Source organism: Poecilia latipinna, unplaced genomic scaffold (genome assembly GCF_001443285.1).
Source record: "Poecilia latipinna isolate Pla-1442-1.1 unplaced genomic scaffold, P_latipinna-1.0 Scaffold138, whole genome shotgun sequence".
Classification (NCBI taxonomy): Eukaryota; Metazoa; Chordata; class Actinopteri; order Cyprinodontiformes; family Poeciliidae; genus Poecilia; species Poecilia latipinna.
In genome coordinates this window covers 25,951-53,609 of record NW_015112754.1, presented here as the reverse complement: position 1 = coordinate 53,609, position 27,659 = coordinate 25,951, and the positions used below count along the sequence as shown (strand labels likewise).

The 27,659-nt window shown below is 38.5% G+C and overlaps 1 protein-coding gene across 5 annotated transcripts; it reads left to right on the top strand.

Moving 5' to 3' along the window:
- LOC106945290 (myosin-binding protein C, cardiac-type-like) lies at nt 1-27,659 on the top strand. 5 transcript variants are annotated; one of them, XM_015028862.1, is made up of 32 exons: nt 1-258; nt 4,359-4,628; nt 5,845-5,967; nt 6,264-6,341; nt 6,767-6,915; nt 7,250-7,367; nt 7,448-7,496; nt 8,023-8,061; nt 10,330-10,389; nt 11,522-11,694; nt 11,783-11,915; nt 12,039-12,041; nt 12,128-12,252; nt 12,330-12,435; nt 12,850-13,016; nt 14,123-14,288; nt 14,396-14,502; nt 14,598-14,627; nt 14,713-14,852; nt 15,252-15,323; nt 17,177-17,336; nt 17,426-17,530; nt 18,974-19,162; nt 21,630-21,764; nt 21,972-22,139; nt 22,824-22,912; nt 23,678-23,873; nt 23,960-24,099; nt 25,355-25,514; nt 25,611-25,747; nt 26,623-26,809; nt 27,280-27,659. In XM_015028862.1, the coding sequence occupies exons 1-32, from the start codon at nt 234-236 to the stop codon at nt 27,318-27,320; spliced, it is 3,840 nt and encodes a 1,279-aa protein (XP_014884348.1). In that variant the 5' UTR covers nt 1-233; the 3' UTR covers nt 27,321-27,659. The 5 variants fall into 5 exon arrangements, with proteins under 5 accessions (XP_014884348.1, XP_014884349.1, XP_014884350.1 ...); XM_015028863.1 differs by lacking the exon at nt 8,023-8,061 and having other exon boundaries at nt 2-258; XM_015028864.1 differs by lacking the exon at nt 15,252-15,323 and having other exon boundaries at nt 2-258.

Here is a 27,659-nt window from a genome sequence, read left to right as displayed (position 1 = left end):
CAAGGTCAGGCGTGACCAGGGTTGGGTGGTGGTGGGAGCCAGGTCATTGCTCTGATGGAGAAACAGTGTGTGTGTGTGTTTTTTTTTTTGTTTCTTCATACTCTGTTAGGTCTGAGGTGGAAAATGGCTGAAGGAGTGGGCTGGGTTTGGAAACAAGACCACTATTAAAAGCTGAGGCTTGACCCCAGGAGCAAACTGAGCAGCATTGCAGAAGAGAGAGGATATCGTTCAGGATGCCAGAACCGGCCAAAAAAACAGGTATGTTTCTTCATTTAGCTGCTCAACTTACAACAACTTAACGTCTTACCTCAGATTACATCTGCTCTTGCTACAGTCACACCAAATGTATGTTTTTTTTTTTTTAGGACATTAAACGAAAAAGGAAAACTATTTCAAAGCACTAAACATTTTGAAAATATTTGCATGAATTGGATAAAGAATGAGACAAATATAAAACTGCATCATAAGTAAAACATAAATGAGTTCAAACTTAAAGGCACTGACAATACAAAGAGTACAACACAACAAGTGTAACGTCTACATTATAATTTTAGTTTTGCGAATTACATTTGTTTCTTTTGTTTCATAATTCATACTGCTGGTTTTAAGATGTAACGGTGCTCAGGTGGGAGCCAAAGGAAGCAGGTGCAATAATGTGCCGCCACATTCAAAATGCTTTCAGCAGGAAACAAGTTGGTCACTTCAGGAGCTCTTGTCAACGCGCCCCCAGGTGGAGGCTTCGTATGAGATGAACTCCACACACTTGTCACATTTCTGACATGGCTGCATACACAAAATGATCCAGAGATCCAAAACCCCCCAACAGGATTCCAGCCTGACAAATGATAACCACAGTTTCCCCTTTGAGGGCGAGGATGAGCTGCTTGTTTGTGCTATCGGATGGCACAGTGGTGTCCAAATGGCTCACTTGTATGTGGTAAGACCTGCAGTGTGAAGCATTTGAGCAGCACAGAAACTGTTTGGATCATCTTGAGCCTGTAGTTATACTAATAGCTGTTATTAACACCCTGCGGTCTGTGTGATGCAGAAATCATTTGACAAGCAAAGCTAAATAAGGAATCCACCTGTTTTTTTGTTTTGTTTTGTTTTGTTTGTTTGTTTTTTTAAACAATATTCATTCAGCTTCTTTTATGCTAGAGAAATACACCCACATTTACAAACTTAGGGAACATATTGATATTTTTCCCATGACCACATTAACTTAAAGTGTCTGTGATGTGAATACTTAGGCACAACATCCTGGGCATCATGTTTTCACAGGATGGTACAAGAAAAAAGAAAAAAAAGAAAGTTTTCGCTTCCTTCGCCGGTCAACTGTTACTATGGTTCCCATGTTGTACCCAGTATAATTCCTATAAGAAAATATGATTATAAACATTGTCTGGGTAAAGATGCCGGCACACACACCCACACTCTCTGTGTCTCAGTCATTGTGACTGCCTCGTTTCTTTCAGCTTGCCCCAGGGCAGCTGTGGCTACTTGTAGCAGTTGACCTTCAGCATGTGAATGGGTGGAAGACTGACCAAATATAGCGAAAAGCACTTTCTAGTCCTTTGGACTAGGTAAGAAGTTATGCAAGTAAATGCCATGTACCATTTATTTAACTCCGAACAGGAATAATACAAAACACAGCTGAAGACTACTAAGGCATTTATTATATTTGCAAAAACTGTATGAATTCAAAATTAATGCAGATTCTTTAAAACACTATTATTTTATGTTAATCTGAAATTATTTTTCCAGTGTATAACTTAGAAAAAAAAACAACTAAAATCCCCCATCTGCAAATATGAAAAAATAGGGAATTAATCTGCAGATGATGAGGTCTCATAGCAAGTTAATAAACAGAAATGGCTTTAAGTATGCCTGGTCAAAGTGCATTACAATTCCAACTCTACAATGAAATTCATGGAAAGATAACGTGCAGTGGAAAGTATTTTTGACAACCCCTGTGGAAACCAAACTAGACATCCTTGAACACGGCTTGTGTCAGAGGCTTCTTAAGAAGTGTGTATCTCTATGACATGCGAGTAACAAAACAGCGACACAGGGAGAACATGTGACGCAAGTAACCTCGAATACGGAGAGGAAATGTGGTGTGTTGTACCATCCAAAGCCACGACTGCACAGTTTATAAGATGCCTTTAAGCACGCATGTGGATCTGTGGAACACACCAGTGAAATTTATGACACTTGTCAGGTTGGAGATATTTTGAAAGATAAAAGAGACACTATGGTGTGTAGTGGTTTGAATTACTCCATTACAGAAAGATCCACCCAACCATCCACTCATCCACTGGAGTTTAGGTTCCTACTTTTTAGATGATAACACCCTTCTAATATGATGTGATGACTGGAAATCATCAAAAAATAATTACTGTTTGCTTGAAAATGACAGTCTTATACAGTTGTATTTTCTTTTATTTTTTATTAATTTATTTGTCTGATTTTATTCTTTTTGTATTTACTGTTTGGTCCACATTGTACTCATATGCTGAATTGTCCCACATTTAAATCTGTAAATAGCATCTGTATCTATGTAAGGGCGCATACATACAGCTCAGGATTCCAGGCACACCATGCTGTGTGTTAAACACCTCCAGCGTCAGAGCTTTCAGTCGCACTATTTTTAGACCCCTTTTAAAGACGACAACTGTTTGCCAGCAACAACTTTTCCAAACAGGGACAAAGCAGGAACTTTAACAGATGGCGTATTACGCAGGCACAGCGAGAAGACCTTTACAAGGAAATATCATGGTCAGGGTAGGTCGCTAACGACACTCAGCATTGCAATTGATTCTCTAACATCAGTTTTTTTAATATAATGCATTTCTGATATTTCATAGCTTCCTATTTTGATTTATGACTCACAATCAAAAGTATTTAAGCTGATAACCTTAAGGGTCAGCCTTATTTTCACCTTCAACCTGAAAAATTGTTGCTCAACATAACTGCATTTCTTTTTTTTATATCAGTGGTGATTTCAGTGGCATCATTCTTGTGTATTTTATTTTAAAAAAAAGTTCACATCTTCTTTGAGAGAATTAGAATAAAGCATCTGGTTTTTCTGCTGAGTGCTTGTGCTGCAGTAGTTGGACATGGGATGGAAATCAAGACGGTTTGCACATGTGTGGGTGTTTGTGCAAACAGAATTAATTAGTTCTTTTAAATAGGAATAAACCAGGAGGAACTAATATGAAAACTGGTCACTAAACTGGATATAAAACTACAACAAAGGCAAAGATAACAACAATGTAGAGATCTGACAAAGATAAATGCTGCAACAAATCTAGAGAGAAATTCAAGACAAAAGACGACAGATGTAAGAAAAATAAGATGGACGTTCTGATGTGAACATTTCATTCTTCACATTCTTCAGCACTAAAGCAAGAAAGACCTTTTTTTTTTTTTTGCATCAACAACGCCCCTTTGTTTGACACCACACGAGAATAAAAAAAAGTTCTGTCCCTGTGATATTTTGAGACCAAGCTGTAAGAATGTCTAAACCAGGACCATAAGAACAAAATTAAATTAGGAGTGGACATTGTTACACCCCGAGCAAGGCAGCAAGAAGAGAGAGAATTTTGTTCTTGTAGCCCAGGGAGAGCGATGTACATGTTTTTAAGAATGTGCAACCTTTCACTAGCAACCCAAAATAAACCCTAAAGTGTGCAGGCAGATTTGGGTCTGTAGCTCCAAAGTGACAACACTGGCACGGCTTTCTTTTTGACAGGCTCTTTTAATAAATGCCGTGAAAACTCGTGGCCGCCTGCCACTTCGGAGGTTGGTCTTCAACAGATTAAAACTTCGTAGACCGCTCTCCAAGTTTCGCTCCTTCTCTGTTAATCCAAATCTCACAGAACAAATCACATATACAAATCTCGCGATAACTTTCAACAACATAGTTCTGACACGAAATAAAATAATAATTTACACAAATCTCAAGACGTGATTCAACAACTTAAATACATAACAGTTAGAAATACATTTTTTAATAACAAAACATTTTAGTGACACTTACAGGGTCACTTTAATAGGACGTAACACTTGATGTATTGTTTTGAACAACTAGACATGCAAATTTTTTTTATTCTGTTGTTTATAATGAGGCCTTTCGTTCATTGGCTCCTACGACGCCTCTGAAGCTCTTAATCTCAGCTTTTTCCCCTGCGAAACGAGATCAACATAAAAGGAAGCTCAATATCTCTTTGGCATTGACACAACGATTGATTAATCACCACTCAGCAAAAGAACGAAGAGCTGAGCTCCCTGATCGAAGAGATCGCACTCACTTTTTTTACGCTTCAGAGAGTGTACTTTGACTCCAATGTTTTTAGTTTCAGCATTTTCCAAGAAACCAAAGACTCAGGAGGCAGAGGAGGGATCCTGTGTGGTTTTTGAGGCCGAGACAGAGAAGTCTGAAGCTAAAGTGAAATGGCAGTGCAACTCAAAGGACATCGCCAGCGGCAATAAATATGCAATCACAGCCGCTGGAAACAAGCACTCCCTCACCATAAAAGACATCACCGTGGAAGATGCCAATGTCTATGCTGTGATTGCTGGTGGTTCGAAGGTCAAGTTTGAGCTGCGGGTCGTATCAAAGCCAGGTGGGAGACTTTGATGCTGCAGCTGTGCATTTGAAGCCTCTGATCACTCATCCACAGCTCGTGTAGTCGTCACCGAACACAAAGCACAGCACTCAATTTAGAAAACCACTGAGGCAGTAAACACTTGATGCACTGCATGTGCTTGATGTTACCATGATTCTACGTCCTCTGATCAAATCTCTGAAACAGCCTGAAGTGGGTTTTTTGTTGTTGTTGTTGTTGGCTTTTGAAGAGTTAGTAGAACATGTTGAGAAATTAACAACTTTTTCCTCCACTGAAGCTTTTTAATCAAAAAATTAAAAGCCAAGCTTTGATCAGAGTGAAAGCTGCAAACTTTCTAAAAAAAAAAATGGTAGCTCAAAAACTGGGTTTAGAACTAGGAGAAAAATGGAGCAGCACTCACCTGTCGAAAAAAAACCCCTAAAACATTCAAAATCGGAGCTTTGCTTTACACCATAATGAAACAATTAATTTGCAGTTTTGAGAAACAACTTAAGCCTAAAGTTAAAACAGTACTTCTTTAACACGCCACGTGTTTTTAAATAGTTGATTATCCTTATTCATTGTACATAAAAACACAAATTTCTAAGTGAAGAAACCAGATGTGCTAGTAATAATAGCTTTTTCCTCCAGATGAAAGTAATAAACTAATGATGAGTGTTTTCTTCACGTTACTCCGCTGTTCATTAAAATATCTGTGGTTTGAGAAAATGCTCCTAAAGTGTTTATTTTCCCATTTGTTTAAAAAAATTCCTTAAACATTCCCAACAGCCCTTTCCCAAGTGCCAATTGTGTTTCATTTCCTCCAGGATATTAGCACTGCATTTTCCCAGGTTTTGCTTAGTGTCACTGACTAACATTGCACCAGTGCACTGTCACTGTAACGTACTTAGGATGTTTATATTTTATAAGACGAAAGCAAATGTTTTGAAGAAAACCAGCTGCCGCCACGCTCGCTCTTCCTGCACGGTGACCTGGACACCAGCACATTATTTCCTCATGAGTAACCGCCACTCAACAGGTCCTGAGCACCGTCATGACAGGCCACTGATAACATGTGGAAAAGTTAGCCTGCCACTCAGATAATATAAGTCATAAGAAATATTTAGAACTTAAATGTTCAGCGCAGCATATTTCCCAGGCAGAATGTTTACTTTCACTGCTTTTTATCTCTTTTGCTGTGCTTTTGATGCCACCAAAAATAAAATCGACGCAGAGGTTCCAGCTGAGGCCCCTGCTGGTGAAACTGGGAAAGCTGACCAGGGTTCGGTTCCACCTCCTGCAGCTTCCACGCAGGGAGAAACCTCTGCTGCAAAACCCGACGCTCAGCCAGCTGAGGGTGCGTTACTGGGTAACCATCATCAGGCTCCCATTGCATTTTACACTGAAACATTTCACACGTTTTCAGATTTCTATGTAAAAGATTTTCTTCATATTTGAGTGCAAAAATAGTGTATGTTCTTATATACGAAAACAAAACTCATTTGTTTGTTTATTTCCAGCAACTTTAACATCTTCTTAAAATATAGACTGAATTAGTCGACATTTAAATGCGGATCTTTGTCATGCAGTTTGCTCATCTTTAATTTCCTTTCACTTTGTTTGTTAATTAACTTGAGCTGGATTTTTCTTTAGATGCTCACCCTCCAGACACCAGACAGGACTTGACTGGACTCTTTACAGAGAAACCTCAGTGTGGAGAAGTCACTGTGGGTGAGTGGATGTGATGCACCAGACTTCATTTTGAAGGAAAGCTTACTTCAGTGTTTTGTGTTTTTAGTTTAACCAAGTAGAAAAAGTTCAATATGGATGAAGAAAAACAGAAATAGAAGAAATAGACAGATGCTGGTCTCTCATTGAAGTGTTGCCACTGTTTCAGTCCAATTACTGAATCAGACATGCTAAATTAAATTGCTGTAAAAGAGACAGACCAGTGTTGTATTTCTAATTCGTTGAAAACCAATATAACATAATATGAACTCAAATTTCTCATTACTTTTCATTTCCTCTTCTTTACATTTCCACATCTTCACCCAGCAGTAGAAATAATAATAATAATAATAATAGTAATAATAATAATAGTATAAAAAATGCTGCTAACTTTCAGAATGCTGTATCTGTATTTTTCTTGTACGAAGGTGAAAATATCACATTTGTGGCTAAAGTAAATGCTGAATCACTTCTGAAGAAACCCAGCGTGAAATGGTTCAAAGGGAAGTGGATGGACTTGGCCAGCAAGTCTGGAAAACACCTGCAGCTGAAGGAAACTTACGACCGCAACACCAAGGTAAACTGAAGGCATACAAAGAAACACGCTGATTGTTCATCATTTCAGTGTTGATTGGTCTTATTTGTTAACATTTATTAGTCGTAAGAATTTGTTGAAAACACGTATAAAACTACTAGAGGCAACATATCTGTACTCTGTACTTTTTTTTTTTTTTTTTTCCAAAGTTAGGAAAGCTCTTTCTTCAGACACATGTGCTAATCACATTTTGAACTGCATGTGGGACTCTCTGTATTAACAAAGCAAAGTTGCAAAGTTTTTAGTTGCTTTGTTGAGTGATATAGTTCAGTATTTGTGTTGTTGCACCTTGTATCATCACCATCTGTCGTTTCAGGTGTACACATTTGAGATGCAAATCATTGCTGCTAAGCCTAACTTTGCTGGAGGTTACAGATGTGAAGTTTCATCCAAGGACAAGTTTGACAGCTGCAATTTTGAACTTGTCGTACATGGTGAGTGTTGTGCATGCTTTGCTTTCTATGTATTATGATTACAGATGTTTCGATCAGTTTGGGATCTGCTCTTGTTTCAGAGGCTCGAGCTACTGAAGGTCTGGATATAAGAGCGGCTTTTAGACGCACGTAAGTGACTCAGAATGCATGAAACGTTTTTATTTACGTCAAATTACAAAGCATGAATTAAGGATCTGCGGATCTTTTGCTGAATTTGAGCTAATATTGTGTTCTAATGTTTGAAAAAAAATCATTTGATATTAATGCTTTGCTGGCTAAATGGAAAAAAAAAATGTTTATGTCAATGTATTATGTATGATGTAAGAGAAAAAGAAGGATTTTGGCTTGAAGAGTAACACTGATTTTAAAGGAAAAATTAAGTTGTTTTTTTTAAGAAAATAACCAATGCTATGGTTGTCTAACCAGAAATTATTTCAGTGTCAAATAGCCCCTACATAGGTGCTAGAAAGAATAGCTTCCTGCATGACTTTGTAGTTGTACTTGAAATCAAAGCCTAGCAATAAGAAAAATATTTTCCTGCAGAATTCAAGTTAGGAGCTTCATATTAAGCAGCACAAGTACTGAGTATAAAAATGCATTGGATTAATATCATAGTATGTGTGGTAAATAACTGTGAAAAATGCTAACTTATCAGGAGTGAAGGCGGTAAGAAGAGAAGTGGAACAGCAACAAGGTAGAGATTTGGTGCAACCACGGAGGCTCGTTGTCAAATTCTAAAGACTTGGATTGTTTAAAAACAGAGAAATCTGGACCAGGAATAGAGGCTGTCGCTCTCTTTCACGGACTGATTATTCTCTGCGTTCAAGCCAAACAATCCGACGTTTTGGATTTCTCAGCCGCCAGTTGACCGAGTTTTGAGACTGACCACAGGAGGAAGATCAACAGAGAGCTAAACCCAGAAGTTAAATACCAAAATTAACATGGTGTTAACCTTTAACTTCATGATTTGGTCTTCCATCCATTAAATAGCTTGCAGCAGCACATGTCAGCTTCTTCTGATCCCCTCCTGAGCCTCAATCAAAACAGCCGAGCCAGCTGCCCAAGCAGTCATGTGGCCGAGTGAGATTTGACGGTGGTGTTATTGTACTGAAAGTGCAGGATGTGCTAAGACATTCAGGCTTTTCAGCAGCAGACCACCTCCAGCGGGGGGGTTGCCTGCCTCACAGAGGAAGTGCAGCTACAGTGTGTTGTAACTTCACCACACAGAGCAGAGACTCACCTTCACGTGCTGTTGGGTCAGAGGTTGGAGATTATCTCGTCTATGCCTCTGTTTTTTTTTATCTTTCATCCCACTGATAAGAAACAAACACACGCTGCGGTTGCCTGCTTTGCTTCACGACGACTGTTTTGTTTTGCCATTGCTTGGATTACGGCTGCAGCTTGGTGAGATGGTTTTGTGCTTTTAGGTCTTGCTACATATTGCATCTTTTATGTCATGTTTTTCTCCCTACTGCCTTTTTTCCTTTCTTCGCTAGGCATCATGTGACCTCCCAAAGGAACAATCACCTACTGCAAGACATGACCAAATCATGAGTTGTTAGCAGCTGATGCTGATGAGTAAAGACAGGGTTCCTACACGTTTTCCACTTCTAAATTCCAGCTGTGTGCCGACTCATTTTAAAGGCTCCAAGATTGTGCATAAAAATCCCATTTATAAACCCAAACAGCGTGCATGTAAGACAGCAATATTCCAAGGTCGTCTTGTTTTGATCCTGTTTCATATTTAATATCTTGTGACATAGAAATATTCAGATCTCAAGCTTATTTAGCAGTGATAACATTCCTATCTTTCGTTGACCTCCTTTCTCATGAGCTTATTAAATTTAGATAATTACATCTTAAGCTTTTTGTCGTAACAGTTCAGTTACCTCAAGATATCAAAACACCAAGCTTGTTTTGTTCTGACAATAGTTTTACTATTATGGTAACATGACATAATACGATTTAATGCTTTTTTTGTTTTTACTGCCGTTCACCTATTCAATTATCTGGAGTTGTCACACAGAAAGTTTCATTATCACACAATACTGAGACCCCCCAACTTAATGTGGTCATGGAAACAGTTTTCATTATATTATTATCTTAAAACACAGAGATGTTTAATTTGGCAATTACTCCTCATTCGTTTAACCCTTGAGCGTGCGAAGACTGAGGAAAACGTAGAGGACTGTGGCAAATGATACGAGTTTTACGTGTGTGGGGTCGGTGGACCCCATTTCTAGACACAAGGGTTAAATATTTAGCTCTTCATCTTATTTACATGATATTTCAAAATCTCTTTTTATCAAGATAACTGTATCTCAAACTTTAGTAACAGTATCATGATTTTTAATTATCTTGAGGTAATATGACATCATTTTGAACCAATGTTGAGAAAACTACTGCTTAAGGGTTTTGTTGTTATAACAGTTTAAGTTTTTTTCTGTAAGATAAGAAGGCTGTACACTTTTTTTTGCCACTCTAACTGTTCTATTGTTTTGTTATTTTGAAATATCACAGCTAAAATTCACTCTTGAAGAAATGGATTATTACATTAGCCCAGCAATCAATACATTGAGCTTGGCAGCTGGTTCAGTCTTCAGGAGGAAACTGTTTCCCATTGAAGTTCAGACATGTTGCTGTATGTCATTTCATTCTTTTCCATACTCATCCAGACTGGTAAAAGCTTAAAAGTAAACTCTATACTTTGTCATTCTTCTGAAGCATTTTCAAACCGTTGAATTGGGAGAGACTTGTGACTGCAAAACCAACACCCAAAACCATTGTGTGCATCTCTGATAGAGCAAAACCACACATGGCTTTTTTTTAATTTTGCATAAAGCAAATGCAATATAAAGTGTTTCATTAGAAGGAAACATCTGCAGTGACACGTTTCTGTTCTTTGGAGAATCTAAATGATTAAGCCATATGCTACACTGTTGATGCTTTTTGATGTCTGCAGTAGCACAGATGGTAAAGACGATTCAGGAGAGCTGGACTTCAGTGCCTTATTAAAAAAGAGGTGAGGAAATAAACATTTTAAAAAGTTCTACTCAGAACAATGATGACTTTTTTTCACTTTCATAAAAATGCCTGATATTTTTTTTTTTTTTTTTTAAAAAAAAAAATTTCAAAAAAAAAAAAAAAAAAAAAAAAAAAAAAAAGAAATGACTTTTGAGGACGGGACAATTTCTTAAGATTGTGTGAGCTTCATCCTGTGGTGTGAAAAACTACTACTTTATCTACTTTTATGTCAGTCTTTAGAGACTTTATTTGGACCAGAGGTGAAATATTTGGGATTTGACTCCCCATACATTTGAGAATTACTTTAGCTTAGGAAAATTTACTTTTTCTGGTAATTAATTCTGGTAAATGTGATTTTCTTCTTAAATGTATTACTCTTAATCAGTCTTTGGCTGCTGCTGTTGCTGTCACAGAGTATGTGGCTAAATATGCTGTGGTTTTAGTCATGCTATCCTTGGGGATAGTGAACCTTCAGTCTTGCGGATGTCATTCTATCGAGACCTGGAGAAGGGTGACATTTGTAAAGAGCACAATACCTCCACAGCATATCAAAACCAGCTGGTTCAAGGTTATGGTATGCTTCGTGCACAAAACACAGCACTGCATTGGAGTTGACCGTCTTGTGCAGCTGGAACCTTTCATGCAATGTTTGCCAGCTCTCACATTCCCATCACTTCCAACTCTGTGCCACTGTGACAACTGTTAAAATTCCCCACGATTCGACCACCCATGTAAAGCTGTAATGGGATCCATGTCTGGGTTTAGTGACCTTCACTCACTAATGACGAACTCCTGAGAAACACCTTGATAAAACTCCAGATCGTTGGCGATGCCATCATTTCTGCCCTCTGGTGCTTGTTCTCAACTTGTCAGCTCCTTGCAAACCGCAATCATATTGACATTTTTCTATTATTTCTAAATTTTTAGCATATTTTTTAACCATAATATTTTTAAATATTGAAGCTGATTTATAATTTTAATGTATTTTGGACAAAAAAATAATACAACTTAGATTAACATAAGCAGCCCAAATCTAATTAGTCTTTTCAGGTGTAGCTTTTTGTTCATGATTTACATTTCAAAGTCTTTGCTTCGTGCCTGATTTTAACAGCGTTACCCGATTGTCTCAGGTCCATCAAACCGGCACACATGAACACAGATCCTGATCTTGATGTGTGGAACATCCTCAGTCACGCTCCCCCTTCAGAATATGAAAAGATTGCTTTCCAGTACGGCATCACCGACCTGAGAGGGATGCTCAAGAGGCTTAAGAAGATGAAGAAGGAAGAAAAGAAGAGTGAAGGTCAGTATGCCGGGATTAAAACAGGCATTGCTTCATCTGAACCTGCAAAAACTTGAAAGGCTGATTTTCATTTGCCATTTATATTTAGCATTCCTCAAAAAGCTGGATCCTGCATACCAGGTGTTAAAGGGCCATAAAATAAAGCTGGGAGTCGAGGTTGCCAATGAAGATGTGGAGGTGAAGTGGTTTAAGAATGGACAAGAAATCCAAAAGTCTGGAAGGTTTGAACTTACTTGCATATAATAAGGACGTTCTGCCCCCATGCATATGTACTTAACTATGAATATCCACTTTTCTCCCCTGCATCTGGATCATAATGACCTATCCTTTCAATACATCTTCAGCAAGTAAGTATCTTCGGAGTTTTGTTGAAAAATTGATATAAAACAATGCCATCTCTTTGAGCTACGAAAATATTCTTGCTTTCCCAAAGGTATATCTTTGAGAGCGTTGGAAACATGCGCTACCTTACCATTAACCACTGCTCCTTAGCGGATGATGCAGCTTACACATGTGTCATTGGAGAGGAGAAATGCACAACAGAGCTATTCGTTAAAGGTAATAAACAGTCAGAAGCAGTTTGGACCAAATCAGCACGCAATGAACTTTATGTTTCTCGTCTGTTTTGTCTTTAGAGCCTCCTGTTACAATTGTAAAAAATCTGGAGGATCAGATGGTGATGAAGGGCGAGCGGGTAGAGTTAGAGTGCGAAGTATCAGAAGAAGGAGCCAATGTGAAATGGTGAGATGTTATTCTCTACACTACGGTTTTAGTAGTTTAAGCTTCATGCTAATGAATCATGGCTAAAAAGTAAAAAAAAAAAATAAAAAAATATGTTAATCATAATTGCCAAAATAAAATCTATTTTCCCACTAAAGGTGTAATGATAAAAACCATATTATCCAAAAGCAGACAAAAATGTTTACACAATCATATCAGATGAGATTTACTTCAGTATGCCTTATTTTCATTGACTCTTAATGATTACATGTTTAAACAACTTTCATAAACAATAAATGTAAATGTCAGAGGTCTTGAGTTAAAATGGCTACATTGTAAATGGATAAAGGGAAACAAAACACCGAAGAAGCTCAAAGATACCTCAAACACAGTGAACTGACAGTATTAGTGAATGGTAATGTATTTCTTGACCAGGGAGAAAGACGGGGTTGAACTGACCAGAGATGAATCCCTGAAATATCGCTTCAAGAAAGATGGCTGCAAGCATGTGCTGATCATTAACGAAGCCACCAAAGAAGACGGTGGACACTACAAGGTCAAAACAAACGGAGGAGAGTCTGTAGCTGAACTGCTGGTGCAGGGTGAGAGTTACACTTTGGCTGTTTCTTCTGTCAGTGATGAATTGTCCAAATACACATCTCATCACAGCTAGGCCAGTAGTCGTGCAGCCTTGTCATTCTTGGCAGGTTGACTCTGTGTAGCTTGCGTAGATCCGCACAGGTTCCGGCACCAGGAGCATGTCAGCTAAAGTTAGAAGACGTACATGTGCATCACCTGAAAGGCAGAGCGCCATTCAGTACGTGCTGGTTCTCTTTCTCGGTTTTGAGTTGTCGGATTGGAAGTGAAAAGGAAGAATGTGAGCTCATTTACTGACATTTTATCCCAGTCAGTGATTCAGATGTTAAGTTTCCATCCTCCATTAAAACAATGTTTTAATGTTTTAAACCTCCAGATACAAATATACTCCATCTAGTTCCACCCATGACTTCAGTTAATCTCTTAAAATACATATCCTCCTTTTAAACTTAAAACAACTTTGAACACATGCATGACTTCATAAATATTTTCACATTTTTTGTTTTCCTTAAAGTCAAATTTTAGTCCAGTTGTTGCACTGCGGATAGCTTTCCCTTTATATTCCTGACTTAAATCTGTTCTGATGTCCCAGGAGGTTTTATGTATAATTTGAAGCCCAGTAGCTGCTCCTGCTGTTTATATGCCTTGTTAATTAAACTCTAACCTGCCAAGAATGACCAGCTGCTGCACTGAGACAAGGATCAACACCTCAGTCCACAGCAGAGTTTCTATTATAGCACCATTCCCACCATATCTGTTTATTCTGCCTGGGCAGTGTGCTGACTAGCGTAGCCTTTGAATTTCACAGTGGACAATATCGCCCATGCATATTTTATTATGATATGCAGAAATAATCTAGAGCTCCTGCATGTGTTTTTCAGGAGGTACCCATTTTATTTTTCTTCACAAGTCATACACACTTCCTCTCTTATCTCCGTCACATTGCTGTATTATAGAAAACGATGCTTCACGCTGGACCTTTATTATCACGCCACTCCTCAAATGGTACCCCTGTAACTTTTTCCATCAAAAGTGTAAAGCCCATGATGATTTTAATTCTGAGCTCCTAGGGCTTGTGTTTTTTTTTGTTTGTTTTTTTCTGACTGCACAGAGAAAGAACTGGAGATCTACCAGAGCATTGCGGACCTCACGGTAAAGGCAAAGGATCAGGCGGTGTTCAAATGCGAAGTGTCGGATGAGAATGTGAAGGGAACTTGGTACAAGAACGGTGTTGAAGTCAAACCCAATGCCAGGACAAACATCTCTCATATTGGAAGGTGATGACACTAAATTTGCTAAATTATGCATGTGTGGTAACATGTACATGTTATGTAATTGGATCCCGTGTCCAATGACATGATTTTCTAAATGTTTAAACACACAGAATCCACAAACTGACCATTGATGAAGTGAAACCTGAAGATGAGGGAGATTATACTTTTGTGCCAGACGGATATGCTTTCAACCTCTCAGCTAAACTCAATTTCTTGGGTAATTATTTTTTAAGCTTGGAAACTTCAAAGTCATCATTTGATCCTCACAAGCCAAACGTTTAAAGAATTTCTCCTTTATATTTGATCTTTCAGAGGTGAAGATTGATTTTGTGCCTCGCCAAGGTACACAATTGCAAACTTACAGTCTTGCACAGCAAAGAAAAATGAAAGTCAGACCCCATTATAACCAGATGCATTACTTTTGAAGATCCTCCCAAGATCCACCTTGACTGCATGGGCCGCACTTCTGATTCAACAATCATAGTGGTGGCTGGAAACAAACTGCGTCTGGATGTCCCCATAACTGGAGATCCTGCTCCCACAGTGATCTGGACCAAAGGAGAGAAGGTAAAAGAGATGTAGCACCTGGTGTTGTTAATATGCTGACAGGAGCCATCTGTCCAGAGAGCTGTAGGTAAGAGCTGGCATCTGCTGAGAAAGCAGTTTGTCATTCTACAACCCTGCAATTTAATATGCAAACAAGAAAGCCCAAGCGGGTTCTAACATATTTACTATAAGCTCAAAGGATGCTAATCGCTTTTAAAAGCAGTTGTATTTTCATGTATTTGTTTTTGCAACAAGCATGCTGTGCCCCACTAATGTCAGGGAAACTAATGCATTGGCTGTTTTTATTTTTTTTACCCAGCAGAGTGCTACTATTATCTAAAAGCAATAATCTTAGGTGAATCAGAGGTTTCTCACCCTCCCTGTTATCAGCTTTTACTGCTTTGCTGTCCTTAACTGTAGGCTAGTTCTGTAAAACCTGGTGGGGAAGAAAAAGCAGGGCACTCAGCCTGTTGGACCCTAAATGATGGAGAGGTAAGTGCATGATTATATATCTATATCTATATTTTGTTTTGACTTATTTGGTACAAGTTTGCATGACGCCAGCATTGAGCTTCAATATTGATAGTCTCTTTGAAAAAACAACAACAAAGGAATCAAATTTTCAAAAAAAAGTTTTAATGCAAGAAAGATGTTAGTTATGAGAAAATCCATTACATGTGAATTAGTTAACCTTTTATGTTTATAATATTTCATTAAAACCAATTTTAAATTTGACACCAGGCTCCTCACAATCTAAGGAGAATATTTCTCACCAGTTAAGTAAAAAGTGTTTTATTTTCATACAACTATATAATTGTCATCTTTTTATGTTAAATAAGTCATCTCATTTATGTACATTTTAAATGTAAAAATGATTTTCATCTCTTGACTTTAATTCTAATTTGTTGTGTTCATCAAGATGGTTGAATGATTTTTCTATTTTGTACATGTGATCAATGGAAGTACTTGATGATGATGCTAAACTGAAAATATAAAAAGCTGGAAAAGTAAACAAGTTAAAACTGAGCCTTGTGGGCTGCCATAGAGAATTTCTTCTTTTCAATTATTAAATAAATATTTATTGAAAAATCCTAATATTTCATGTGAAATATAATGAAAGCAGGCTAAAACCTGGGCTTGTTCAACAATAAGTAATAATAAAAAAAACTTCTTAATATTATTTCAGTTTTTGCTTTTGTGGTTTAAATTGTTTATGACATAGCTTTTTTGAAAATTGGATTCCTGTTATCTCACCAGTAATACACAGGAAGAAAACCCCATCATTGTTGTAAACAGCTAGCTTTGGGAATGCTATAAAATTGTACTAAGACCCTAAAGAACTGTTTCAACACTACCACTTTGCTGTTTAAGTATGACAAATATTATAAAAGTACATCTAAAATATAGATGGTATTTTTATGTTTTTGTTCAGTGTTATGCACCAGTCAAAGAGCATGATACCAACAGCATGAATTATCTTTGATTAAGGTAAGCTTGTGTACTGAAGCCTCTCAGGCAAAGATGACAGGAGACTGAACAGTAAGTATGCTTTACAAAGTGGCCTTATATAGTAACAAAATGGGGGGAAAAAAAGTTTAATTATGTTTTATATTTATTAAAATACCTTAAAATCTTATCTTAACACATGTTCCTGTTGTCCAACACTGATCTAAAGAAGTCAGTGATTGGAAAGTTTGATGAAGAGGTTTTTGTTTGTTTGTTTTTGGTTCATTTTGTCAGCTTCATCATGACAGGACTGGAAAATGTGAATGAATAACAGTCAAACTACTGACATAAATACTCTGAATCTGTGCTTAAATTAGTTTTAGAATATGAAAGTTGGGTGGCACCATGGTACAGTTGTTAGCAATGTTGCCTTGCAGCAAAAAGCTACTGGGTTCAAATCCAACCCTGGTGTCTTTCTGGATGGAGTTTGCATGTGCGGGTTCTTTTTGGGTAGTCTCACTCCATGCCAAAAACGTGACTGCTAGGGTAACTGATCCAAGTTGTCCTAATTTGCCCTGGGATGGCCTGTCGACCAGACCATATCCTGCCTCTTGCCCAAATACTACTGGCAAAAGTCACCCTCCTACATCTCCCCAACCCACGCCTGCAATGATAAGCAAGTATAGATGATTGAGGAATTGCATAGTCACTTTTACCAAGTGGCTCACCTCTGTCCACCTCTTTGACAATATCCAAAAATCCTTACTTAAGCACATGAGCCTCCGCTCAAGCAAGTTGTAGTTAGTTAGTTGTTTGCCAACTGTTTTATATAAAAGTATTACACCACAACGTCAGGCCTGGGTTTTTGCAAAATGAGTTGACTCATTTTTAATGATTAGGTCATCACAGAAGGAGACGGCAGGGTCCACGTGGAATCCACCAAAGGTCACTGCATCTTCACCATCGAGGGTGCAGAGAGACAGGATGAGGGGATCTACTCTGTCGTCGTTCGAAACCCAGCAGGGGAAGACACAGCTGATATCAGTGTCAAGGTTGTTGGTAAGACAAAGATACTCTGCTCCTTGATAAAGACAAAATGAACTTTTAGAACAAACATGTTCTAACTACGTTACTGTATTACCACATAGATGTTCCAGATCCTCCCCAGGCTCCTAAAATCCTCAGCGTTGGGGAGGATTCCTGCATTGTTCAGTGGGAGCCCCCTCTTTTCAATGGCGGAGATCCAATCATTGGTAACAACACTACTAAATTGTTGAAATTGGCCAGTTTATGTAATAAATTTTATTCCATGTCATTTCAATACATTTTGGAAAGAGACTTCCAATATATACCTATATACCTCTTTTTCTCCTGATACTAAGCAGAAAAGTTTGTTTTTCTTCATACTTTAAGTATTAAGGTTGAAAGAAACACATTGCAAATCTTTTTTTTTTTTTTCATAAAAAATATTTCTTTGAGTTTTTCAAATGTCTCTTACACTGGACATCTGGTCTTGCTTACAATTTGTCTTTACTTAATGAGCTTTTAAAACTGATAAATTCCATTCATTTCCATTTTCTAAATGATTAAAACAGATTCCTACTTTTTAAAATTCATGTTTTGAAGAAATTGCATGAAGAAGTGCTCTTTGCACTTCTTCACGACGTCACATCCGCATGAGCGAAATACAGCTTTCTTGCTTCTGCTTTGAGTTACCATGACAGCTAGGAAAGACAAAGTCGTATTTCAGAAGCAAATAAAGCAATACCAAACATTGTTGTCTTCTAAATACAACTGGCTCTTAAGTTTTCATGGATTTCCAAGCGATCCTGAATTAAGAAGACGGTGGCTTGTAAATATTTGTCACGGACAAGTTAAAGCTAACGCTGCGCACAGCAAAGTTTGCAAATGAGCCGTCCCTGCGTTATTTCAGTGGAATCACTTCTGTACTCAGCCTGGAAGAGCAAGTGTATGGGAACAAGTGAGCAGACCACAGCCAGACAGCCGAGCAATTAATCCACCTGTGCCTACTAGCATAAGCTAAAGTTAATGTTAGCCATAAAGTTTAAAGAAAGTAAACCTAACCTTCGTATCCATGAATACATAATGAGGCATCTCAAAACCTTTCTCCAGCTTGTTTGTTGTAGCTTTGGTTCCCGCCTTACAATACGATGTACATCGTTAATTGTTAGCTTGGACAAGCCCTGCAAGCACTCGGTGTAAAATGCCATTTTCAATAGACCGGAAGTGATCGGCCGCTTTTCCCTGAATACGGAAGCAGACGTGCAACGAACCCTGTGTATGTCTAAAACACAGGTAAACATCAACATACTGTTACAAAATATATTTCATTTAGGATATTTTTTTGATTAACATGCATTCTCTAAAGTAGACAGTGGCCCATAGCTGAGATCTTTTCGTCTGGAGTCGTTTTTGATGAGGGCTGTTATTTTTACGCTGTATTTTTCTGGCACCTTTATTTCTGAAGATGCTTTTGCTAAGACTTTTCATTCTGATGCCATTTAGTCAGACATCTGATGGCTTTTTGTCTACGGTCTCACATGTGAGGCTGTTTGTGCTAATGTTACACCATAATGGACCAATCCATCAAAGTCATTTTTGCTCAAAAAATGGGTGTAGTAAAATGTATTTGTCTGTATAGACAGGAATATAATGTGCTGCTCTTGAATGCTAAGGTTATGTCGTGGAAAGGAAGAAACTGAGGAGCTACAGGTGGATGCGACTGAACTTTGACCCATACCCTGAAACAACCTTTGAGGCCAAGCGCATGATTGAAGGCATGCCATACGAGATGCGAGTCTATGCCGTCAACAGCATTGGCATGTCACATCACAGTCCAGCCTCCCAACCATTCGTGCCAGTCGGTGAGTGTTTATTAGGAATCTCACACCAAGTAAATTTCTTTTATTCAAATTACCTCATGTGTTTACTAAATGTTGTTTGTTGTTGGAAGGCTGTCGTAAAGACAATTTGATTAAGACAGGAGGAACGAAAGAGATTTCTCCAAATGTCATACAATGGTTTTAGAAATCTTGTGTGTTGCTGCAACAATATTTGCTGTGGTTAGATCAGACTCAGTTTAGTCCATGAGATGTTTTCTTTAGGTTACAGAGTTTACTCACTCGTGGTTATGAGAAGATGTTTATTTGTGTTACAAGAATACGGCCTCGTTTGTCTTAGCAACATCACACAGAGTGTTTGTGTACCCAATAGAGGAATTAACACTGTGGTGTAATGTTAACATTTCTGTCACTAATTCTAAGAGAACTACTAAAATCATGAGGCTTTAGCATGCATATGATTTCAGCTTACTCTCAGTTCCTCCTGAAATCCCTTGGTAATTTGAGTCATCATGGTGTATATGTTTATATTTGCACAGTATGGACAGTTAAAGACTCTTTATGTTGCAAGGCAGATTCAACCAGGGGCTTGTGGTTGAAAGGCTGTCTATATCCATCTGTATGAGAGCAGTGCCATTTATAATCGTACCTATCAAAATATTACTGAAATTTTATTTTAAGATGTGTAATCTGAGTAACTCCTGATTCAGAATCAGTCCAAGATTATTTTGGTTACTACAGTAAAGACAGCGAAAAGACAAAAGGGATTGTTAAAGACAATGAGAAGATGAACTCAGAAAACAGACAACGAAACACACGGCAGACTTGATAAGCAGCCATACAGTCACTGGAAAAATGATAAAACTTTAGCTTCCCAATGTAGCAGAGAAGAAGCCAGTGGAGGATTTGATGCTTATGGAAGCAGAAGAAGAAACCAACAGAGCCAAGAGCTCTTTAACTCCTGCAGCCAGGGGATTATCACCAGCAGCACCCCCTGCAGAGTTGGCCTTCTTTCTGGAGGTGGGAGATCCAGCTGACAATGAGGAGCCAGCAGGAGGGAGTGCATGTTTTCCTACAGAGAAGGAAACCGTGGTCTCCGAGGAATCTGCTGCAGACAACATGTTTGCAGAAGGAATTATTATCTTTAGGTGTAGTTTTGTCTTGTTGCTTTCATATTCAACCTGCCAAAGAATACAGGAGTGTTTGTGTTTTAAAATCCAGATGATAGTGATATTAAAATGTGAGCTGAACTACAAGAACATTCTTTCCATCTGAGTTTTATAGGTGATGGTGCCGGTTAAGGTTGTTGTGGTTCGTCAAGGATTTGATTATGTATCGAGCAGCGCATAAAAACAGCTTTCAGGTCATTGTATCCCACTCTGCCTGTCTAGATCGGCTCTGCTGACAGAACAATAAAACTTTGAAAACAACAAAAGAATCAGTTGATGCTAAGTTGGCTTTATGAGCAGCTTCCAGAAACATGCGAAGCTCAATTTAGCAATCTATCACATGCTTTGTCTGTTTCCCTATCAATAATGCACTTTCATCTGTTGCGTTTTGCCCAAAGAAGAGGCCAAGCTGTTTCAAAGGGATGTAACAGTGGTTTGCTTTTGGCACCTCTGCAGTTAGAACATTGCGTGGGTTGTAACCAATGAACCAAGGTCTTTTTATGCACATCAAAATCATGTCATTTTATCCCTACTAGACGCGTAGCACAGCAGGCACTTAGACCTCAGTCTGACAGTGAACTGCAGGTCAGACAGAGAGCTCATATTTCTCTGCATGAAAGAAGGCGCCACTCACAGGCTTACAGGGTAACAGACTGTTAGATAACTGGTGTCCCATTTAAAAACAGGCTGGCTGAATCCACCCGCTGTGTGTAACCAGTGACTCGTTAACAGAGATGAAGATCATGTAAGTCAGTCGACACTTATGACTTTCACAGGTGCCCCTTTTTCAGTGGTTTTAATTTTAGACATATAAAGACATCAGTGGCCACGTCTGGTGTAAATTCAAGCTGCCTCATTTGCTCTCATTTTTACTTGCATTTGTCTCTCTGATCACATTCAGTTTGAAAATAAAAACCAATATCCAAAAACGTACGCAACATCAAAATCATCAGACACCAAAAAGAAGAAATAACGATGACGCATTTGCAGTTTGTTCACCAATGCTGCCATTTATTTATTCATTAGAATTACTGAAACAAAGTTACGCTTTTGTGTTGCACGCTCACCGGGTCACACATGCACGTTAAGGCAACGCTTTAGTCTTCAGTTCTCCTGTTCATTTTGATGTAAATAGCAAATAAGTAAATTCCAGTAAATTCAAGGGAGATAGGGAGATTCAGACATTCAAACATGCCTGAATGCTCTGCAGGCACGTTAGTGGCGTCGATCAAGCTCGTCCACTTGTTTAGGTGTTCATTTAGTGCCTTTAATTCTTTAACCGCCTAAGCAGGCTCTTTATCTACCCTCTGCCGCTCTCTCAGCGCCTACTAGCGAGCCCATTGGACTGCACGTTGAAGACATCAGCGACACTTCTATCACACTGAAGTGGCGAGCTCCGGAGAGGATCGGCGCTGCTAAGCTCGAGGGCTATGGGGTCGAGTACTGCAAGGAAGGCAGTAAGTGCTGCCACCTGCATGCTTCTGATAAGGGCAGCTTATTTTAGAGTTTATCTCCAGAATGGAAAACTTGCAGCAAAATGGCGCATGAGCTGCACAACTTCTTCCGCTCATGTTCATTAATAATATTTACCTATCTTAGCTGTTAAATAGCAATGCATACATGACAATTATGTGACTTTGACTTGTATTCCTCTACGGTGGCAGCTGATGAATGGATTCCAGCCATCCAGGGTCTGACAGAGAGACCATCAATGACTATCAAGAACCTGACCACAGGAGACAAACTGCTGTTCAGAGTGCGGGCCTACAACATGGCCGGGCCCAGTTCTCCGGCCGTTCTGGCGCAGCCTGTGACTATCAGGGAGATCATGCGTGAGTATTTCTACAGCTGATTCTTGTGACATCCCCGCTAAGGCCTATTCAGTTTCTCATTTTGCTTCACGTAAGCGTAGTAACCAGGAATCTGTGAGGTGTTTGAGTTCTCCAGGGAGAAATTTAATCATTTCCAACGTCTTCCAAAGACTCAGTATATTTGTTTTGTTTTTTTCTGCTCACTTTCTCTTTATTTACACAGCTACGGATACATTTGCTGAGCACAGCCTTCCATCCGTGTTGATATTTTTATTGTGACTTACCAGACCTTTTCCTTTTCAATTAACTACTTGACTAATTTCAGAGATTTTTTTCTTGTTTTTTTAATCCCATTGGTTAGGTGGACCTTTGGAAAAACAAAGGTACCAGTCTGATAGCCTTAAAAATGCAGTGCACAATATTATAAATGAGATATGAGGATTATCCATAATCAATAATGAAGTTTTTTCTTTTTTTACTGTAGAGAATAGAATTTAGTTTTTCAGCTTTTACTCCCATATATTCAAACAGATGTTTGAGATTACTGATGTGTTAAAATTAGGTAAAGAATAAACAGCAGTGACTGTTTTAGGGTACTTGTCTATTTTCAATTTTTCACTTATTTTTCATTTTAAAGATCCTCCGATGACCCTCACAGGTTTTCTAAAAATGTCCTACTGCCCACTTTGGTCTTGTTTTCTACAGAGCGCCCAAAGATTTGGCTTCCACGAAATCTCCGACAAACCCTCATCAAGAAAGTTGGAGAAAATGTTAACGTTTTGATCCCGTTCCAGGTGATTTACATTTTAATTTTACTATTATGTTCAAAAAACACAGTAAATACCTCCAGACAGCTAGTAAAGACAATAGGAGTCATTGTCTAGTGTTATGATAAACTCTAGAGTCTAGATAATGTAATATTAGCTTGTGCTAATGACTTACTATATATGTATTGCACATTAGTGTGTGGGACACGCTGTTTCATTGTATATGTTATGAACATTGACATTGCACATTGTGAACTTTACATTTTAGAGTGGTGTACAGCACTGAGATAAAAAAATAAATAAATAAAAAAATAGTCCCTGAATTCGGTGGTCCCTGCTGGAGGCTTGCAAGAAAGGTTGCAGGCTGATTGCAGTCTTTCATGATGCGTTCTGTCTTTATGAGACAGCTGGGGGGTGTAATTGTCCCAGATTGCTGAGAGTAATGTTCCAATGATCGTCTGAGCCCCCTTACTTCCATTTTCCAGAGCTCTCTTCCCCTGAGCAGAGCAGCTGTCACACCGGGATGTGATACACCTTATGATGGTTCAATCCTCAGAACACCTATAGAAACTCCCTTCATTCTTTAACAGTTGCAACAAAGCAACGTTTTAGATCCAATTTCTAAACCTTGCATGAGACTAGTATTTTGTTTTAACCAAACAACTACCACTTATTAGGAGTCATTGTTCTGTCGGCCTTTGTTAAATAATATTGTAATCGTGACACTTAGTTAAATGTCATTTAAAGCTTTACATTGTTGCATTTTGAGCTCAGTCTTGCCTTTGTCTGCAGGGTAAACCCAGGCCAAAGATTACTTGGAGTAAAGACGGTCAACCTCTGGACCCCTCAATCGCAAGCGTGAGGAACAGCGATTTCGATTCGATCTTCTTCATCCGAAAGACGGAGAGAAAGCACTCAGGGCAGTACGATCTCAAAGTGCAGATTGAGAACGTGGAAGACACAGCAAAAATCACGCTGCAGATTGTTGGTGAGTTGGACTGCATTCAAAGTTTAGCCGGGCTGAATTTCTGTAATTATTCCGTAGTCATTATAAAACAATTATTGTCCCCGTAGATCTCCCAGGGCCACCAGAGGCCCTGAAGATCGCCGATGTGTGGGGGTTTAATGTGGCCCTGGAATGGAAGCAACCAAAGGACAATGGCAACTGTGAAATAACTGGCTACACCGTTCAGAAAGCTGACAAGAAGACCATGGTGAGAATCTGTGCTCTTTGTTATAATGACCGGGTTGAAAACATCAGAGTAAAGTTGAAATTAATATTTAGTTGTATTTTAATTAGATCGGCAAAGCATAAAACTTTTGTGTGTTCCTTACTCACATGATGTTTTCCTGTTATTTATACCATGAATTTATTTTGTTGTGTCAGATGAATGAACAAAAATGTCATTTATTTATTTGTTTGTTTGTCATAAAGGATATCTCTGATCTTGCAGAGCCACCTGGTAATTAATATGCTAAAATGTCCAATAATTTTGGAGGTTTAAAATCTAGCTCACATGTAATTGTGACAAAGAGTCTCAATAGCGGGAAAACAAACACTAACAGGAAATGGTCATATTATTAAGACACCTAACACAAACAAAACTAACAAGTGTTCTGTAGTTCGGCTTTAGGTATTATTAGAAAAGAAACATAAAAAAAGACTCAGGTAGCAACAGAAAAAGAGAAAGGACAGACTGACACTCAGATACTATTTAAATAGAAAAAAACTACCACTTACTTCCTCACAGAAAAAGGATGAGAAAGAGGAACAGAGAGAGAGAGGCATTTATTCTTCAATTATCCAATGCTGAGCATGCTGTCCACTTTGTCCACCAGTAATGATGAACCAGTTGGCAACCCACTCCTACTGCCACCGTCCTCCACCTCAAGCTGCCAAGAATGTCATGTTACCCAGGAATGTCCTAATCTCATCCTCTCAGCCTTGACCCGGTCTAGATAGTCTGTGCAGTGACGCAGAGACATTGTTCGCCAGCCAGCATGGCGGTCAGCTCGCGTTTCACCGCAGTCATTATCAGATCAAATTAATTTTACTTGCAACACAATGAGCTTATAGGTGGTGGTCATCGTGTTACCAATAAGTCTACCTGGTTCATGTCAGAGAGAAAAGCACTGAGGTCAAACGTGCTTTAAGGTTGCCTCGTATCCTGTTTCTATCCTGCATCTAAGAAATAGCCCGCACCAAAACGCCTTCGGTTTCTGCTACAATATGAAGACAAGTGGAAGTTTTTCCCACATTTTTCAATAGGGTTAAGATATACTTTTGTCTTCTTCCGATTTCTCTTACTTTTGTTAGGTCAGTAGAGAAGAAGAACAAAAATAAAGCACATTTGAAGCAATACATCTCTAAAATTGCACATGCAAAGGACAGACAGATAAGAAGTGATGTTTTGGACTTATTTAGTTTCATCAAACCTCATTGAAGCGTTTTATGTGATTCACATAAAGGAGTGGTTCACAGTCCATGATCACTACAGACGAACACACTGCGTGGTGTCCGACCTCATCATGGGGAATGAGTACATCTTCCGAGTGTTTTCCATCAACCTGGTGGGCCTCAGCCCGGAGCCACTCACCACAAAGGACAGCGTGTTCATCCAGAAATCAGGTCGGCTCTGTCTTATAACTCGGGGAAAATGATAGGAAGTACAAGGAGAACGCGATAGAAGAAAAAAAGTTGCCTAATCTTTGTGTGTCTCGGCAGGCATCGACTACAAATCTCCCACATTCAGGGAGCATGACTTCTCAGAGGCTCCCAAGTTCACACATCCTTTAGTGAACCGATCGATAATAGCAGGATACAACGCCACCCTCAGCTGTGCTGTGCGAGGAATACCAAAGGTATGCGTCTTCAAATTAGTTCACGAAAACTCAGGTTCTGTATTTGATAAAAAAAGGATGTTGGTAATTTAATTTGAATTAATCTACTGTTTGAGATTAAGGACACAACAGAAGTAATCTCTGGGTGCTTTATGAGACAATCAGATTCAATGCATATACATATGAAAAAAGAAAAAAAACCTGTTAATTTTGATTCAGTCAAATTCACTTTAAATAAAATCCTGTCAAATACAGACTTAAATCAAATCTAACCAATCACAATTGGATTCAGTATGTAGCAAAAAGAGCAGTTTATCTAAGGAGATCAGCAGCTATTTTGGTGCTAAACTTTGAGGAAATAAATATACAACAGCACAGAGCGAGGAGTATTTTTTTATGGATAGAAAAACAACTAAAATAAAAAACAATTACAAAAATATTGTCGTTTTAGATTCAGGACACTGAAGTCAATATCTGTTATGTCTAGCAGTAGCTTAAGGCCTAGTTCATACCTGCTGGTGTGTAAATTTCTTCATCTGTACCCATCCAGTAGGGTTTGCTAGGGATTTCTACGGCTATCTGGTCCAAATACTTCATCTTCCACAGCTTCCTGTTAAAGACGTGATTAAAATATTTGACAAACTTTTAGTTTTGACACTGAAACACCAAAACTACCCAATTCAAGGCCCGGATTAACTATGAAAGTTTTTAATCAAAATAACTTAAATTTGGCAACAGAAAAATATCTTAACAAATAGAAGTAATAATAGATTAATAAATTACGATCTAATTAAGGCGAATTTACAACCAAACATAATCTGCAGTTAGATTGGACCAATGATGGCTCAAAGTGTAAAAATGTCACATGACTGTAATGCTTTGTTCTGCCCCATTAGCCCAAAGTGACCTGGTACAAAAACAAAATGGACATCTCCAATGAAGCCAAGTATCGCATGCTGTCAAAGCAAGGTATTCTGACGCTGGAGATCCGTAAGCCATGTCCCTTCGACGGCGGCGTCTACATGTGCAAAGCTGTCAACGACAAGGGCGAGGACGTGGTGGAGTGCAAACTGGAGGTCCGACGTAAGTGGCTTGCTGGTTTCCATCCATGCAACGGTAACCTGTTTTATTTTTACAGAGTAATAGAATTTTGGTAACTTTCTCCAGAAAATAAAATATTTATAGTCATATATGAATTATTAGAGTATCTGCAGCATCCTGTCTCAAATTTCCACGTTACAAAAAACATGATTAAAGTTCTCGCAGGTCGTAGGGATGGGGTTAGGGCTTGCAAAAAAATGATCTGTATAGGGAAGCTGAATATTCTCAAATGTACTATACTAAATATACCAGTTGATTAATTTTTCTCCAAATCACCAAAAGTAACTTAATGCAGGTTTAATCCGTAAATGTCCATTCTTTTTTAACACAAAGGAGCAAAGGAACAATCAGTGTAAAATTGCTGATTGTTCATTTTTGCAGTTTTTTTTTGTCATCTCATACAATGCCAATATATTTTAATGAGTTAATGCATATTTATTTCTGATTTGCAGCTCAGATTGCTAAAGAAGAAAAGAAAGAGGCCAGTAAATGAGAGTTTTGTCTTTGAACGAAGAGGCGATGAATCGATCTTCAGCAGGATAACGCCTGAGAACCACAAAATGCTTAAATTACATCCCTAAAAGTGCTTAATCAATAATATCTTTGTCCTTTTTCATCCGCCGACATTTTGGGTTTCTTTCAGTGACAGAATCGGCACACTAATGTGTTACTTTGAAAGTAAGTCATAGTTTTATCAGAGTAGTTGCTGCTCTTTTCAAGCTACAAGGGTTGTGATTTCTGTGTTTAAAAAGCATATATGACTGATAATAAATATCAAGTGTTGGATGATGATGTCTGGATCAGTGTGTGGATAAAACCATAAAAAAAACCC